This window comes from Hibiscus syriacus, unplaced genomic scaffold, assembly GCF_006381635.1.
Source record: "Hibiscus syriacus cultivar Baekdansim isolate YM2019G1 unplaced genomic scaffold, ASM638163v2 tig00011100_pilon, whole genome shotgun sequence".
NCBI lineage: Eukaryota > Viridiplantae > Streptophyta > Magnoliopsida > Malvales > Malvaceae > Hibiscus > Hibiscus syriacus.
In genome coordinates this window covers 47345-59297 of record NW_024062243.1, presented here as the reverse complement: position 1 = coordinate 59297, position 11953 = coordinate 47345, and the positions used below count along the sequence as shown (strand labels likewise).

The 11953-nt window shown below is 32.4% G+C and overlaps 2 protein-coding genes across 2 annotated transcripts; one reads left to right on the top strand and one right to left on the bottom strand.

Annotated features, from left to right (window-relative positions):
* Positions 1 to 1368: 1368 nt before the first annotated feature.
* On the bottom strand, positions 1369 to 1992 carry LOC120204674 (uncharacterized mitochondrial protein AtMg00810-like). Its single transcript, XM_039204727.1, has one exon. It carries the CDS (start codon positions 1990 to 1992, stop codon positions 1369 to 1371), a length of 624 nt encoding a protein of 207 aa, XP_039060658.1.
* A 6056-nt stretch (positions 1993 to 8048) lies between these two features.
* LOC120204673 (GPN-loop GTPase QQT1) lies at positions 8049 to 11471 on the top strand. Its single transcript, XM_039204726.1, has 12 exons — positions 8049 to 8187; positions 8497 to 8647; positions 8756 to 8800; positions 8889 to 8968; positions 9318 to 9392; positions 9895 to 9998; positions 10106 to 10262; positions 10348 to 10435; positions 10817 to 10889; positions 10982 to 11112; positions 11300 to 11366; positions 11419 to 11471. Exons 2-11 carry the CDS (start codon positions 8556 to 8558, stop codon positions 11361 to 11363), a joined length of 909 nt encoding a protein of 302 aa, XP_039060657.1. The 5' UTR covers positions 8049 to 8187; positions 8497 to 8555; the 3' UTR covers positions 11364 to 11366; positions 11419 to 11471.
* The last annotated feature ends 482 nt before the right edge of the window (positions 11472 to 11953 follow it).

Below are 11953 nucleotides of genomic sequence, written 5' to 3'. Positions count from 1 at the left end.
TCTATTGAATCAAATTTTAAAATTAAGGTTGACGCATATATAAAAAAATATGATCGTGAGCGTTAAACGGATATATTTATGAACACTAAATGAATCAAATACGAATATCTTTATAAATAAATAAATAAATATAATATTAAAATTTTAAACGAACACAAATATAATCTATTTATTCAATCCCAATTCATTTACACTCCTACAAATATTTTATTAAGACTTAATAGTATATAAGGCCCTCAAACTTTTTGGGGGAAAATAAATATGACCCTTAAACTATTTTTGCACACAAGGTAATCCCCAAATTAAAAATTATATTAAAAATATTAAAAACACTATTAAAAATATATCACAAATTATAAAATTATAAATTATAAAAAATTAAAAAAAATATTTATTTAAAAACATATACTATACATAATATATACATATAACATAAAATCATATCATAAACACTTATACAAAGTACTTTTACTAGATTAGTTTTAAACTTATGAATTTTGTGTCTATATGTAATTAGGAAACATAGTAAAATTTTGCATCAATACATACATCTAATCATGTTTCGAACAGTTCTAAGGAATATTCGTAAACCCTTACATATCGTATAATAAACTAGTATATAAAGTGATGTCTAAAAATTATTGAGATAGCGTGTATTGATGGAAATAACTTACGATATTTTTGTAGAAACAGAGTTTTCCGGCTCTGGTAAATTGAGCTTTCTGGCTCTGGTAAATAGAGTTTTTCGGTTCTGATAAATACAGTTTTTTATTCTAAAATTATTTTTATACAAAGAACAATTGCATATTACACAAGAGGATACATGTGATTTTTATTTACATGAATTAGAGACCTAGATAAGATAGGAGTAATCTTTTCTACAAATTAGGAGATAGTTTTAAAGATAAGTTAGGATTTAGAGTTTAACTTAAACACTACTTACACTCCCCCTCAAGATGGGGAGTAAATATTGTGAAGACCTTGCTTGGATGTAATTTCGACAAAGGTAATCCTTGAAAGTGCCTTGGTCAATACATATGCTAGCTGGTTTTGTAAAGAGACGTAGTTTAGGTTCATAGTTCCGCCATTTACTTTTTTTGCACTAAAGTGTATATCGATCTCTACATGTTTTGTTATGTCGTGGTGCACCGGATTCTTTGCAATGTTTATCGCAGATTTGATGTCACTCTGAAGTTCAAAATTGTTGTTGTCGCACATCTCTAGTTCAGTTAAGAGTCTTTGTAACCAAATTCCTTCACACATTTCGAGTATTATCGCCCTATATTCTGCTTTTGCACTGCTTCTAGAGACAATTGATTATTTCTTGCTTCTCCATGTCACTAGGTTTCCCCACACAAATGAGCAGTATCATGTGGTCGACCTTCTATCTGTTAATTCTCCAGCCCAGCTTGAATCTGAGAAGATTTTAACTGTTATGTCTTCATGTTTTCTGAAAACCAACCTATTTTCTGGTGTCATCTTTAGATATCTTAATATTCGATTAACTGTCGCTAGATGTTCTTCTCTTGGATCATTCATGTATTGACTAACAATGCTAACATAAAAAGCAATGTCAGGTCTAGTTAGAGATAAATAAATGAGTTTACGAACTAGCCTCTGATAATGTTCCTTGTTTACCAGGTTTCCGTATTTACTCAATTTCAAGTTAACTTCTATAGGAGTTTCTGAAGGCTTACAATTAGTCATTCCAGTTTCAGAATGTAAGTATAGAATATATTTTCTTTGATTTATGACAATTCCTTCTCGTGATCTCGCTACTTCCATGCCTAGAAAATATCTCAAAGTTCCTAAATCTTTGGTTTCAAACTCTTTTGCTAGTAATGTCTTCAACTTCTTGATTTCTACCAAGTCATCACCCGTGATAATGATATCATCAACGGAGACAATCAATATTGACTTATTCTTATCAGGAGCAATTTTTACAAACAGAATGTGATCAGATTGACATTGTTTGTAGTTGTCTTGTAACATTACCTTCGTGAATGTATCAAGCCAAGCTCGAGGTGATTGTTTTAGACCATATAAGGATTTCAGTAATTACACACCGTTATTTCTAGAATGAATTCCTGGTGGAACTTACATATAGACTTCTTCTTCAAGATTGCCATTAAGAAATGCATTTTTTTATGTCTAGTTGGTAAAGTATCAAATCCCTGTTCACTGCCAAGGATAATAGAACTCGAACAGTGTTGAGTTTTGCAACTGGAGCAAAGGTCTCCTGATAGTCAACTCCATAAGTATGAGTGAACCCTTTTGTCATAAGTCTGACCTTATATCTCTCAATTTTTCCAGCTGCCTTGAATTTTAAAGTAAAGACCCATTTGCAGTCGATTGGTTTCTTGTCTTTAGGTAGATCAACAATGACCCAGGGGTTTTTGTTTTCTAGAGCTTAAATTTCTTCTTCAACTGCCTTCTTTCACTCATGACTTTTTAATACCTTCTCTATGGTCTCTCTAATGTAAATATGATCAACTTGAGCTATGAAAGTCTTAAAACCAGACATTAGTTTCCCAAAAGCAACAAATTTACTAATATGATGAGTTGTACATCATCTAACTCCCTTTCTTTAAGCAATTGGTAACTCACTAGTATCAATTACCACATCCAACTTACTTTGGTCGCTATCTCTTTTGTCTGTCGATGGATTTAAACCCGGTTCTGGCTCTTGACAATGCATTGGTTGCGGTGTAGAAGGTAGGGCTTGTTTGGGTCGTCTTTTGTTGATGAGAATATCGGTAGATGGTGTAGGTGTTTTATGATAGTCGATGGGATTAATGGATTGGTTTTCATTATCAGATGTGGTGGCGTTAGGAAGTTGTGGAGTGGTAGTTTTTCCAGTATAAGATGGACTGATGGGTAACTTAGTAATAATCGGTAAAAATTGAAATTCAGACTCACTCTCCCCTTTGATTTCATTTTTTGATAAGAACGATTTATACTTTTGAAAAGTGACATCCATAGATGTGAAGAACCTTTTTGTAGAATGAAAATAGTAACAATAACCTTTCTGGTGAATAACCAAAAAAGACACACCGAATTGCCTTATGATCAAGTTTAGATTTATGAAGATTGTGGTAATGGACAAAGGCAGTACAACCAAAGACACAAGGAGGAACAGAAGAGGTAAAAGGTTTGAAGGGAGGGAATTTAGCGGAAATGATATCCCTTGGACACTTAAAGGCAAGAATCTCACTAGGTAAATGATTGATTAGAAAAGTAGTTCTTAAGAGAACCTCATCCCAAAGGTATTTTGGAACATTAGAAGAAAAAAGTAGTGCTCGGGTTACCTCAAGAAGATGACATTTTTTACGTTCGACGACCCTATTTTACTATGAAGTGTCAATACATGAACTGAGGTGGACTATTCTGTTTTCCTGGAAGAAAGATCCCAACGACTAAGAGAGGTATTCCCCACCATTATCAGATTTAAGGATGCCAATGGAACTTTGGAATTGTGTTTCAACCATTTTGTGGAATCGTTTAAAGATGGTACAAGACTCAGGTTTGTCCGTCATAAAAAAGGTCAAAATGGTACGAGAGTGGTCGTCAATAAAAGTAATAAACCAATGAATTCCATGTAAACCCGTAACCCGTGAAGGTCCCCAAATATCGCTATGAATTAAGGAAAAAGGTTTAGGCGAGTGAGAGGGAGAAGGGGGATAAGAACTCTGAATGTGTTTTGTAAGTGAGCAAATGTCACAAGAAAATGATGCGTGATTTTTATTGATAAATAATTTGGGAAAAAAATTTGCAAGATTAGAAAAATGTGGGTGGCCTAACCTAAAATGCCATAACATAATGTCGACAGCTGCATTTGTGGGAGAAATTAAAACAAAAGAAGAGATAAATGGTGCATGTGAGTGGTTGGGAACGAGAGTATAAGGAGGAGCGTCAAGGATGTAGAGTCAACCACGACGCTTAGCATTCTCAATCACCATCCCGAGGTCAAATCCTGAAATTCACAATAATCACGAGTAAAATGAGAAGTACAACCCAAATTGGTAGATAATTTGTTAATCGAAAGAAGATTGCAAGTCAAACTTGGAACAAATAGAACATTAGACAGGGTAATATGGCTATTAATGTGAATTGAGCCACTGCCCTTAACTGGTGATAGGGTGCCATCAGCAGTACGAGCATTGCATGAGATATCATTTTTGTAAAATATGGAAAATAAATTAAAGTTGTCTGTCATATGATCACTTGCTCCGGAATCGACAATCCAAGAGACACACCCTGATGAAGGGGATAAGAAGGTAAAATGAGAAGTACATTCACTAACAGTGCAGGCAGACTTGGACGAAGAAGGATATGCCATGACTGTCGAGGAATTGAGAGCTTGGGATATGTCTCGAACTAGCAGGGAACACTACTATAAGTGATAATCGGAGATTTGAGGAGATCGACGCTAGAATGAGTATTGAATGGGTTGTGTGGCGAGGAGACAGTGTTGGTCGGACATTTATCAATAGCGGCATAATAGGTACCAAACAGTGGAACAAGAAGGGTTACCGTTGTGATGAGGACAATGTTAGACCGGTGTCGCGACAAGAGTAGTATGGCGAGGAGAGTAGTGCTACGATAGAAGCGACACTATTGTGGTTGCACAGCAAGGAATACATCGCTGTGAAGGGGTAGTGCTGCAAAGAGGACATAACTGGAAAGGATTTCACAAATGGAAGAATTACAGTTCACAAAAGGCACACTGCTTGTCGGAAGGATGACGAACGGCGGCGGCGGCAAGCTGGGATCGACGCGATGACTGATACCATGTAGAAACATAGTTTTCCGACTCTAGTAAACAAAGTTTTTCTGTTCTAGTAAACATGGTTTTTTATTCTAAAATTATTTTTATTCAAAGAACAATTGCATATTACACAAAAAGAATACATGGAATTTTGAAATGCATGAACTAGAGACCTATATAATATAGGAATCATCTTTTCTATAAATTAGAATATAGTTTTAAAGATAAATTAGGATTGAGAGTTTTACTTAAACACTACTTACAATTTTCTAACTATATTAGGCGCAAAATTCGTAAGTTTAGACCAATCTAATCAGAATACTGGATGGTTGGTAAGTGTATGAAATTAATATTATATTAGCTTTATTAATTTTACTATATAAATCGATTGATTTGTTTTGTGTCTATATGTTTCAACATATAGTATGTATAATATATATTTTTAAATTTTTTTAATATTAATAATTTATTATCGATAGTTTGTGATATATTTTAGGGTAAACTACACATTTAATACCTAAACTATTAATTTTATTTCGTTTTAATACCTAAACTTTCATATGTTTTAAAATCATACCTAACGTTTACTTTTTTCTGTTACGGTACCTCCCCGTTAAAAATTTAGTAGAACTGTTACAACATGACACCTTTTTATGGGTAAGTTACATCAAATTACTTAACTTTGGTCATTGAATTTTATTTTTTTAATTTAATTACTTAACTTTTATATTACTCCTAATTTAATCACTAACTTTCAAATTTAATTTTTTATTTTAATTATATATCAAAAAATAATAACAAAAAATGACATGTCACGAAAATTATTAATAAAATAAATTAGAGTGATTAAAACATGAGTAATTTGAAAGTTGAGTAGTTAAAATTTTTAAACTTTAGTTACCAAAATAGGAGTGAGAAGATAGTTAAGTGACAAATTATGTAATTTACCCATAAAACGTGCACAGTGTCATTAAGTTTTTAATGACGGGTACTTAAATGAAGAAAAAATGTTAGGTATGTTTTTGAAACAAATAAAAGTTTAAGCATTAAAACAAAACAAAATTGATAGTTTAAGCATTAAGTGTATAGTTTACCTTATATTTTATTTTTTTTAAAATTTTTTAAGTGTTTTAGTATTTTAGTATATATTTAAAAAATATTAATTTAATTTTTTTAATATTTAATTTTATTTTGAATATTTGAGTATTTTTATATTATATTTGAAATTTAAAATAATTTTTTATTTTAAATATATTAAATAAGTCCTTGAACTTTACAAAAATAATTTGGCACTCAAACTTGATAAAAAAATCAATTTAGTCCATATGTCACGTTACTAGCCGCTGTGACCATCACAACATCACCGTGAACTGTCACATCGATATCGTAACGATCGACAACGGAAATGTTAGTCAAAGACCACATTAAATACAAAATAGTTCTAGGGCCACATTAGGATTTTTTTGGAAAAAGTTTGAAGGTCTTAGATACTATTAAACATATTATTAATAAGTTAATATAAAAAATGTTCAAACTATGTATCTTTTCTCGTTTAGGTGTCTAAACTTTTTAAAGTGTCTGATTCGTGATAACTGTTAAAAATTTATTAAAAATAATCAACCAATCAATATTTGACATGTGGTATAATTTTTAATTTCTTTTAATTTTTAAAAAAAAATAAAGTTCATAAATTTAAAAAAAAAATCATTTTTCTATTTCCCACAAAATATCCTAAAATTTATAAAACTCTAAAATATTATTTAGAAACTCGAACCCCAAAAATCATTCCACCACCCACTATCATCACTGTCGACGATCATCCATCAGCCGTCGGCGGCCACCATTGTAACCAGGTAACGAACGAACAAATGCAAGAATTTCAATCACAAAAACGATTTTGTGATTTGAGCAAAATTTCTATCACAAATGGATTCTATGATTTGCGCACCAATCATGCAACAATGGATTTGGGTAATAATTCAGCGCATGAAAAAGTATCAGACTTCCCACTGTAACTTGATTGGCTTTGAGGGTCTAACAATTGATGAATAGACAGTCATCGGCAGTGACGATGGCAACTGGTGGCTGGCGATGGAGTTGGTACTTTGAGATTAGAGATTTTAGGATTTGTTTTTTTTTTTTAGATTTTAGAGAACTTTGGAGGTTTTTTTAAATAATAATAATTTTAATTTTAAATAAAATTTCTTGAAAATTATAATCACGTCACGTATCACATTTTGAGGGTTGTCGGAAATTTTTTTTAACAACCATAGTGAATCAGACATTTAAAATGATAATATTTGTAACGTTAAAAATTTATAGGATAGAGTACACAAATAGTCCCCAACTATAGGATGTTATTTTGTTGAGTCTATCGACTATTAAAAATTATAAAATGGTCACCTGACTATATGATTTGCTTTGTTGAGTCTCACGACTATTAAAAGTTACAAAATGGTCATATAGCTATTCATGTGTTCCAAACTAATCTTTTTTTGGTAAAAAGTTGATGGTCGTTTGAACTGAATGTTAAAATGATAACCTAGATATGATAATTGTTTGAGATTCTAGGATTATATTTTAGCATATTCAATCAACATGTTAATGTCTAGCTCAGACTACCGTTAATTTTTTAACGGGAAAGGACGAGTTTGGAACATACAAATAGTCAAGTGAATATTTGTAACTTTTAATAATCGATGGACTTAATAAAGCAACACCCTATAGTTGAAAGATTATTTTACAACTTTTAATAGTCAGAGAACTTAACAAAGCAACGCCCTATAGTCAAAGGATCATTTTGCAACGTTTAATAGTCAAATGACTTAACAAAACAATACCCTATAGTCAGAGGATCATTTTGTAACTTTTAATAGTTGAGAGACTTAATAAAGCAACGTCCTATAGTTGTAGGATCATTTTGTAACTTTTAATAATCGATAAACTCAATAAAGTAATTCTCTATAATTGAATGATCATTTTGTAACTTTTAATAGTCGAGAGACTCAATAAAATAACTCCTTATAATTAAAAAATTATTTTATAACTTTTAATAATTAAATAACTCAACAAAAAATCTCTTATAATCAAAATACTATTTATATATTGAACTCAAATTTATATTGATAAAAAATAGGTTTATTAAGCCTTTATTAATTAATAAAATAAAGTAAACGATTTTTAGATATCCGGGCGGTGATATGATTCTCGCTTTCGGGACGCCCCAAACTCTTCTACATATAAAATAGTAATTTTTTTGATCTGATTGGGCCTTTCCTTTCCCTCCTGGTTCTGGACGCTTAAATCCAAAACCCTAAAGGCTCAACTGTAACGTCTCGCAACTTCCAACTCGGAGACATTCTTTCTCTAGTCTAAACCAAAGCGAAACGGCTTCAGCGATCACTACAGGTAAAATCACTTTGATTTCTCGTACATGTTTGATTTTGAGCATACAAATTTTGGGTTTTTTAAGGAATTTACAATAAATTATCTGCTTTAGACTTTAAATCTAACATTTTGTGCTGTTTTCTTATAGCTTTTCCATGTAGTATAATACACCGGAAGGGTTTTCCCATTGGAATATCAGCAGCGAATTAAAAGATTAAAGCAATTTAGATGAAATTTGCTACAAGTTTTTTAAGTGTAAATTCGTATTAAGACCGATAATTCTGTACATATTTTTGGTTCCTAACACTATCGGTTGTTGAAATCATTTACCTCTTCTTGTAGGAACCCTTGAGTTGGAAAAAAATCAATTCCAATATAAATATCTATAGAGACAACTAGGATGGTGTTTGGGCAAGTTGTGATTGGTCCACCTGGATCAGGAAAGACTACTTACTGCAATGGCATGTCCCAGTTCCTTAAACTTATTGGAAGGTTGTTTCTGTTTCATCGTTTCTAGTTTCTGAATTTGTTTATGCTCACATGTTTGATATATTTGTTAAATATGGCAGAAGTTAATGTTCCTATGCCATTGTTTTGCAGAAAAGTTGCTGTAATCAATTTGGATCCAGCCAATGATTCATTACCGTATCCTTCCTATTGGAAACTTATTTGTAATGTTGTTTTCCTTTCCTGAAAGTTTTATCCATATGAACTTTCCTTGACATGGGTGTAGTTATGAGTGTGCTGTAAATATTGAGGATCTCATAAAACTAGGTGATGTGATGACAGAACACTCTTTGGGGCCTAATGGAGGTACTTCTGTTTTCACTTGGTTACTCCTTTCTTTTAGGCTACTGCTATGTAACGGGATTTAGAAATTCCAGTCAGCTAAATCATAAAATTAGTAAATCAAGGCAGTGACATCCGTATAAGGGTTGATGTTTTACTTATTTTTCCTTTTAATGGATTCTATGTTGAGCAGTAAAAAATTTGGTGAATCAGAACCTTAGATTCCTGTTTTGTTAATCTTTCCTAAAGATATTAGTGCCTATACACTTTTGCAGTATTTGCTGGTTTGCTGCAGGATACAGTGCAAATAAATTGTGTTTGTACTTGTTATGGTTTGATTATCTGATAGAGTATGTTTTTCATATGCAATCAGGTCTTGTCTACTGTATGGATTATTTAGAGAAAAATATTGATTGGTTGCAGTCTAAACTGGAACCTCTTTTGAAAGGTTGGTATCTTCTGCCTTTTCTTATTCTCAGAACTTTAAGTTCTTATCATAGCTTGCATCTAGCTATGAAAGACCATATGAGTTTCTCAAAAGAGGATGACATGTGGGGATTGATTCATGCAGAAAGATTCGGTCTTGTCATTCATGTGGGGCCTCAAGCACGATTGAACAGTCGAATTTAGGCATTTATGTGTTTGTTGTTTTTACTCGCTCTAGGAAACTAACAATGGGAACATGTACAAGGCAGTAACCAGTAATACATATTAATGCTTAATGATTTGAATTTCTACTTTGGGCTACAATGCGCTTTTTTATATGTTTGTAACGATATAATCAATGCGAGAAACTATTTGATATCTAATGCACTCTAGTGTAGGTATATTAGTGAGGTTATTGGTTCATATATCTCTATATTTCTTCACTGTACCCTGATATAATGCAGGGATTAGTAGGCTATTGTACTTGTTGCTGTTAAATTTCTAATGTTTTCTATAATATGCAGAACACTATCTTCTTTTCGATTTTCCGGGGCAGGTTGAACTATTTTTCCTTCACTCAAATGCCAAGAATGTTGTCATGAAGCTCATTAAAAAGTTGGATCTTAGGGTATGCTTACATGTATTCCATGTCATTGGGTGCTGACAGTAAAGGTGATCTCTGTGTGTAATCTTAATGTTAGAACTGTAGAAAACTGAGTGATTTATTTTATGCAGTTGACGGCTGTACATTTAGTTGATGCTCACCTATGCAGTGACCCTGGGAAGTATGTTAGTGCCTTGCTTCTCTCATTATCTACCATGTTGCACTTGGAGCTGCCACACATCAACGTGCTCTCTAAGATTGACCTAATTGAAAACTATGGAAAGCTGGGTGAGTGTGTGTGAAGTATTAATTATGTTACACACCTCAAAGTGCTGGTAGTCAAGGTTATTCATCTTATCTGGATGTGATGCAGCGTTCAATCTGGATTTCTATACGGATGTTCAAGATTTATCATATTTACAGCACCATCTTGATCAGGATCCCCGCTCTGCTAAGTATAGGTTTGTTATAGAGACTTTTTATTTTTTTGCATTTTTCACAATGCATAAGACATGAATATTTCTGTTTCATAAGTTTACATCTTAAGAGGTTTTGGTTGAGTTTGGAAATTTTCTTTTGTATATCCTTAATTTTGTTTCGTCATTTTGGACTATGATCCATTAACTTGTGCTCAGTTCTACACTGGAATGCTAATTTTCATATTAATGGTGAGATAATATCGCCTATAAGTTGGATTCTTCAAAGGGTTGGCATTGAATTGCTTGTATGAAATGTAATTATAAATGGTTGTCATGAAGTTTTCGCTAGTTGTGATCATTTCAATCTAAATCTTAGTTTTCCCAAACTTTGAGCTCTCTTAGTCATCTAATTTCTTCTTGCAGAAAACTTACAGAGGAGCTTTGCAACGTAATTGAAGACTTCAGTCTTGTTAATTTCACAACCTTAGATATTCAGGCATGCCATTAACTTTATCTTTAGTGAGTTAAATCTTGCTTCTGTGCTTTTAGTTTTATGTAGATCTGCTGTGAATTGGATTCTTGTTTCAGGATAAGGAGAGTGTCGGGAATCTTGTGAAGCTTATTGATAAGAGCAATGGATACATATTTGCTGGTATAGATGCCAGTGCAGTGGAATTCAGCAAGATTGCAGTACGACAAGTTGATTGGGATTATTACAGATATCCTTTTATGGATTGTCAATTTGTCAATATGCTCTAATTTATATAGCCTGCAAAAGCTACCTAACATGCATTATGAAATACTTTACTGCGATCATGCTATCATTTCCCATTAGCAATTGAGTCTGTCTAATAAAGTGTTTATTAATTGGTTGTTTAGCAAGTTTTTCTTAATGAATCAGTTCACAGCTGCAGCGGTGCAAGAGAAGTACATGAAGGATGATGAAGATTTTGATCATGGTGAAGGTTGACAACGCCTTTTGATGGGATGACGTGCACCGAACTTCCTACAGTGAGTTGCTACCTTTAATGTGCTTTTTTCCATGTTTATATGTGATTTTTATGAACTCGGACTTGATTATCTCAACTGATGTTCTTAAGGTATTTGAATATGCCGATACTGTTCTCCTCTCTTATTAAACCTGAATTCAGTTTGTGTTGGTGTTTTATAAAAAAAAAAAAAAAAGAAATGAAACTTACCCTTTAATAAATTAAAGCAACGTGGAGGCATGATTTTCTTTATGCAATAAACTTTTGTTCACAGACCTTTTCTCTTTTATGCAACAAACGTGGAGACATGGTGTTGGTGTTTTGAGTTTTTAATAATTTACATATTACATTAACTTTTCTCTAAATGTTTAACTTTTCTTAGAATTTTTGGGTTCGAGTACGTTGTTTGCCAGAGTATTTCAAATGATTGAAAGTCTTTTGAACATATACTACTTTATAATCACTCAGACTAATAAAAAGGTTTCAAAGCAACGGTTTTTGTAATCCATACGATGATAATGTTATTTGGATTACCATTAATGATATAGTCGTGGTCTTACCATATGACCTT